General features: G+C 29.5%; 3 protein-coding genes across 3 annotated transcripts in view; 1 reads left to right on the top strand and 2 right to left on the bottom strand.

Annotated features, from left to right (window-relative positions):
- LOC108739374 (separin) overlaps window positions 1-2,930 on the bottom strand; it is an 11,626-nt gene extending 8,696 nt beyond the window's left edge. Inside the window, exons 1-7 of the mRNA XM_025977684.1 lie at window positions 2,799-2,930; window positions 2,421-2,672; window positions 2,023-2,351; window positions 1,727-1,857; window positions 1,438-1,660; window positions 1,068-1,378; window positions 658-825 (exon numbers count right to left, since the gene is read on the bottom strand). Of these exons, the coding sequence (XP_025833469.1) occupies window positions 658-825; window positions 1,068-1,378; window positions 1,438-1,660; window positions 1,727-1,857; window positions 2,023-2,351; window positions 2,421-2,672; window positions 2,799-2,877 (1,493 nt within the window). The 5' untranslated portion in view covers window positions 2,878-2,930. The remainder of the gene's footprint in view (window positions 1-657; window positions 826-1,067; window positions 1,379-1,437; window positions 1,661-1,726; window positions 1,858-2,022; window positions 2,352-2,420; window positions 2,673-2,798) is intronic.
- Window positions 2,931-3,496: 566 nt separating this feature from the next.
- On the top strand, window positions 3,497-5,033 carry LOC108739399 (carbonyl reductase [NADPH] 1-like). The gene is made up of 4 exons (XM_018473289.2): window positions 3,497-3,928; window positions 3,995-4,255; window positions 4,316-4,554; window positions 4,608-5,033. Exons 1-4 carry the CDS (start codon window positions 3,899-3,901, stop codon window positions 4,912-4,914), a joined length of 837 nt encoding a protein of 278 aa, XP_018328791.1. The 5' UTR covers window positions 3,497-3,898; the 3' UTR covers window positions 4,915-5,033.
- Window positions 5,034-5,211: 178 nt separating this feature from the next.
- Window positions 5,212-5,669, bottom strand: part of LOC112905374 (trafficking protein particle complex subunit 2-like protein) — a 1,470-nt gene continuing 1,012 nt past the window's right edge. The window contains exon 5 of the mRNA XM_025977629.1: window positions 5,212-5,221. Within this exon, the coding sequence (XP_025833414.1) occupies window positions 5,212-5,221 (10 nt within the window). The remainder of the gene's footprint in view (window positions 5,222-5,669) is intronic.

The raw sequence follows: 5,669 nt of genomic DNA, 5'->3' as shown, positions 1-5,669 counted from the left end.
TCTGATGGAATCCATAAACTTAGAAAATCGGCACAGAGAATATCTGTGTCTGTATCTGTTACTTCCCACAATGCCCCGACAACACATGGACTAGAATAAATGTAAAATCATTAGACAGACAATAAAATAATTGCCGACATTTTTAGATATTCATATCCTAAATAAAAAGGAAAAGAATTATATTAATATGTCACAGTTAATTGTCTTAGCAATTACTAATGCTTCTGACTTGTTTGGCACAGTTATAGAAAATTTATACTGTATCAATTTCAGGTGAAACATTCAAAAATTAATAAACTTTCACAGACAGGAAACAGTCGAAAAGTGTAATCTGAAATTTAAATATAGAATATCGGGTTCGAATGGGGACTCTAGCTGAATATTTTTTCTTAAATTTAAACAAACAGTTTTGTTAAAAATAAGTAAAAACCCAAAATATTAAAATATGAATATTTATTTGATATTTCAGTAATTTCAAAAAACAATTCAGAAAAGAACTGCTCATCTTCATTTGTGAGGCAAAATAAGATTTTCTGTTTATATTAATTAAATGAATAAATAAAATTACGATTTTAACAAATCGTTATAATTAAAAGCATATGGGCTCAAAATCGCAGGTCATAAAAATATAAAATATTGATATCTCAAAACATTTACCTGCAAGCAATTAAATACATTTGAAAGGAGCTGTGCATTTCCACTTGGGGTCCCAATGACTGCAGTTTGACGCTGCTACAACCAAATAAAAATACAACACCGTTTACTCGTAAGCGTTGGATTTTATCACCAGGAAGGTATTGACTCCCACTTCCATGACCAGAATACCTATAAAAAATCATGTAATTATGGCTTATGTACCTGTTTTTAACTAGTTACTATTTATCAACACAGTAGCAGTAGAATAGGGATAAAAGGCAGATACAAATTTTTGTCATTAATTTTAACCCAATGTGGAACAGAAGGAATTGTGAATTACTGTATTTTTTTAACTATTATATACCTTTCCAATTAATTTAAAAGGCAGACTGTTTTGATTGCAACATTATGAAGGAAAGATGTAAACTTACACAAAAATATCGTTTGATGTTAACAGTTCTTCAAATTCAGTTGCTGAAGGTGCTCGCCCAACTATGCCAGTTTTCCATTGCGGCGTCCAATACTTAAAGTAATTCGTCAAACGAACTTCCATCTTCTTTAAATCTAAACCGGGATTAATCACATAAGTCCCCTTATCACATGAGATGTTCCTTTTAAAGCCGTTGATAATCGAATCTTCATGTTCTTTAAATAATCCATAGGTGAAATGAAAAGAAGGCATTCGCGACACAGAATGTTCCTGGATTATGTCCAGCATTTCCCATGGAAAAACATCAAGAGACTGAAATTAATACATATATTATATGCACTTGTAATTAAGATATTGTAAAAATTTTCCACCTCTTCAACAATAAGTATTACTGGATGTCTTTTTTGGGAGTTAAATGCACCAACATAGTGTGATTCGGTGAAATCTTTAATTTTCTTTACCAGTTTAGTATAAAAAAGTTTTTCTTTGCCAGGAAACAGATACTTCATAGCATCTCTAAGTTCTTTAACTGATAAATGTGAAGTGCCTTTGATGACATACCTTAAAATATTTCTGACTTTATCTGCAACAGAACTAATCACTGATTTAATATTTTATAATTGCAATTAAATTCACTTTTACCAATAAATACATACATACATTTTAATTTCGCTCAAGAAGTCATCTACAATTTTAGTAATTTCTTCTTCCTTTTCTGAAGAAACATAATTCCCAATTAGGAGACACCTCCAGAAGCCTAACCAGCGATCCTGTACCACCTTAATAACTTCCTGTTAATATAAAACATTAAGATTAACATTAATAATACCAATATGAGAGTAACAAAAAAAACTTAAAACAATAACTTTACTCTAAATGATCGCTTCTATGTTTTGCATGATGTATCTTGACAGTATTTTTTAAGGATTTCAATTAACCTACATACAAATACTCACCTTCATTCTACTGTCTAATTCTGAACGCATTTCGTTATACGTTTTTGTTGCAGTTGCATTTTTAAACCGGCCAGCTTTATAGCTCAATAAAAATTTTTCTGTGACGTTTTTAATGTCTTTTACTATTGAACACATTTCGCTGCATATTTCAATAGGTTTATTTTCTACTTCATCCTTTGGAACAGCGGCAGTAACACAAAATGGTTTAATTTTAGTTTGACCACAATTAAAGACTATTATATCTAGTGGATTTGTATAGGTCATATCAAGACCAGTTTCTAATCTTTCCTTGATATTTAATTGTGAAGAAATTTGAACTAGTGTCCATTCTAGAAACAGTTATTACTTAAGAACCAAATATACATATGTAAGATAAATAGATATATATAACTACTTACCACTTGGAAGATTTTCTATTCTTTTTAAGAGATTTTGAACATTATCCATTACATTTGTTGTATTACATTTAAAATTAATATTGGCTTTATTCAATGGCAATGAACTTATTTCATAATTTTCATTCTCTGTTACTCTTTCATATCGAAGTGCTGATTTTAACCTTAGGGCAGGTGTTAGCGATTCTACCAAATAGTATATTCGATCTAATTCATTATTTTCGGCACAAAGCAACGCTTTTAATTTATTGAAATCTGTCAAAGAAAATAGTAATAGAAACTAGTTCTATATTTTTAATTACAACAAAAATTGACCACTTACTCTTGTATAGAAGTCTTTATGGTAAGTATGTTTATTTATAAAAGAAATTGACCACTTACTCTTATACACAAGTCCACAAGGAAAATGAATGTTTTGCATGCAGTTTAATATTTCTTGAATAGTTTTATTTTCTTCCATATTTCTACTTCATCAGCTGACCTTCTGTTCTTTAATAATTAACTGGAATTAACCTATTCAATAACAGACAGTTGTTGAAAATTCAAATTCAAAAGTTTCACCAGTTCAAAAGTAAAAATAAAGAAAATCCCTAATGAAGGATTACATTTCTGAAGCATATACTATCGAAGGAAATTTGCTATGTACTCGAAGTGATTGTAAAAGAAAGAAAACAATTAACAATATTTTATACTCATTAGCATAAATAAAAACAGTAATCATATGCCCTAGTTAAAATTGATTAAAACAAAAATTTATAATCAAGCCAACTATATAAACGTTTTTCTTAGTTAGAGCAATAGAGTATGTGACCATAACAGCACTCATTAAAAAGGGTTGCATATACAAACGACATACAAAGAGTGTAATTTCAGGACCTCATCAATTTTAATTTTAAAATTAACTGATTAATAAAATAAGAAGTTTTATACATACTGATCTAATCTGATTATGCTACTATATTTTATTTTTGTGCTATTGACGTAGCCGTATCTAAAATCCATTAAATATAAAAATGTATTCATAAATAGAAGTTTAAGTTTACATTTTATATATTTTTAAAGACTAAAGACACTTTGTTAACTTAAGCGCACACAATGAGAAACTTGTTTCCATTAATTTTAAACAAGGTAGATATTAATAAATAGTAACTGAAATATATACTGCTCAGACGAAAAAATTAAACAGACACTAGTAGATAAAAAACACATATAAATTATATGAAGAAGTTACTGCGTATTTTTATAAAAGAAAACTGAACCAATGTACACAATCTTTATTTGGTAAAGATAACAACTTGTTGGATTTACCGAAAGTTGTTAGAAGCGTTGTTTGTGCGGTTTTTGTTAATTGCTTATCAGTTTCAATTACCTTGCTGATAGAACACTATAAAAACAATGTACAACAATAATTACCATTAATCCATTAAATATTCAAAGTGGACTACAATTATATTATTTCGTTTTAAAGATTGTCTAGTAAAATGTCAACACCGTTAAAAAATATTGCAGTGGCAAGTTAACAAATAATTGTTCGCTATTCATACCTACCATATAAGTAAAAAAATCAATAATTTTAGGTAACAGGTAGTAATAAAGGTATAGGTTACGCCATTGTAAAAGGTTTATGTGAGAAATATGATGGTTTGGTGTATTTAACAGCTAGAAATGTTGGTAGAGGCGAGGCTGCAGTTAAAAAATTGAATGAACTCGGTTTTAAACCGTTGTTTCACCAGTTGGATATTACAAGTAAAGAAAGCATAAATAAATTAAGGGATGACATTGTTCGAGAACATGGTGGTATTGACTTATTGATCAATAATGCTGCAATTTCTTATAGTGTAGGATACAAAACAGTTTAAACTGCAAACAGTTCGATAAACATTTGTAACTGATTGTAGAAAAATGGTACAGAATCATTTGGAGAAAAAGCCGAAAATACTGTTAAAGTAAATTACTTTGCTACATTAGAGGTATGCAATGTTTTATTCCCTATCTTACGACAAAATGCCAGATTTATTAACTTATCAAGCTCTACTGCACGACTTTCACGACTACCATCTCCTATCCTTCGAGACAAATTCAAAGATCCGAAATTAACAGTACCTAAACTTAATGAGTTAATACAGGAATTTGTTAGGCGAGTATAATTACTTCTCAAAAGTACCTTTTAATTTAATACAGTATCATTAGAGTGGCTAAGGAAGGGGTCGATACTTCTAACACATGGGGCAGTTCTACTTATGCAGTCTCTAAAGTGGGTGTTTCTGCTTTGACATTTATACAACAGCGAGAGTTTGATGCAGAAACACCTTCAAGAAATATTTTTGTTAATTGCTGCCACCCTGGGCGTGTTAATACAGACCTGACGAGACATGATGGTCCTCTGACTATTGAGGAAGGGGCCCGGTCATCATTATACCTCGCTCTTGAAAATCACGGCCTCAAGGGAAAATTTGTTTGGGAAGATTGTAGCGTCATTGAATGGACAACAGCCTAAATTACTAAACTATTAAACTACACATTAAATTGTATTTTGCATTTCTGTAATGTTAAATAAATGAATATATGAAAAAAGTCGAATTGCTTAATTCAATTTTCAAAAAGTTGTTGAAATTTCAAATTCAAAACTTCTACCAATTATGATAAAAAAGATCCCTAAATGATACAGTCTTAAAGCATATACTACTGGAGCAAGTTTGATTTGTAATGAAAGTATAAAACACTTNGGTCAAAAAGTTATGGAACAACCAAATTTCAAAAAACCATTGATACTTTGAAAAAGATCTTTTGCGACTTATGCTCTCCTAATACAAATTTTCAGATTTAACAAAATTTTCAGTTTTGCGTCATATACGAGGGCTGGTCAAAAAGTTATGGAGAAACCAAATTTCAAACAATTTTTCGATTACTTTTAGACTAACCCTCGTATTTGGCTCAAAACCGAAATTTTTCATAAATTTCAACATTTGTATTAGGAGAGCATAAGTTGCATCGGGTCTTTTTCGAAGTTCAGAATTAAAGCGCGGGATTACTTCAGCTCTTTTTATAGTATTTATGCTATTTTATTCTTTACTGTTGTTCAAGAAAACTAAGGACAAAATTAAAAACACATTATTTATTTATTTATTTATTTAAATACTAAAGAATGATAATACAAAGAAAATACATTTATTACTTAACAATATAATTACATTTATTATAAAGTACAAATTTATTTCAAATAACAACAATACATCAATATAAACAAATTAT

The sequence above is a fragment of the Agrilus planipennis genome, unplaced genomic scaffold (genome assembly GCF_000699045.2).
Source record: "Agrilus planipennis isolate EAB-ADULT unplaced genomic scaffold, Apla_2.0 scaffold25, whole genome shotgun sequence".
Lineage (NCBI taxonomy): Eukaryota > Metazoa > Arthropoda > Insecta > Coleoptera > Buprestidae > Agrilus > Agrilus planipennis.
The sequence above is the reverse complement of the archived record's forward strand: the minus strand, read 5'-3'. Positions and strand labels throughout refer to the sequence as shown.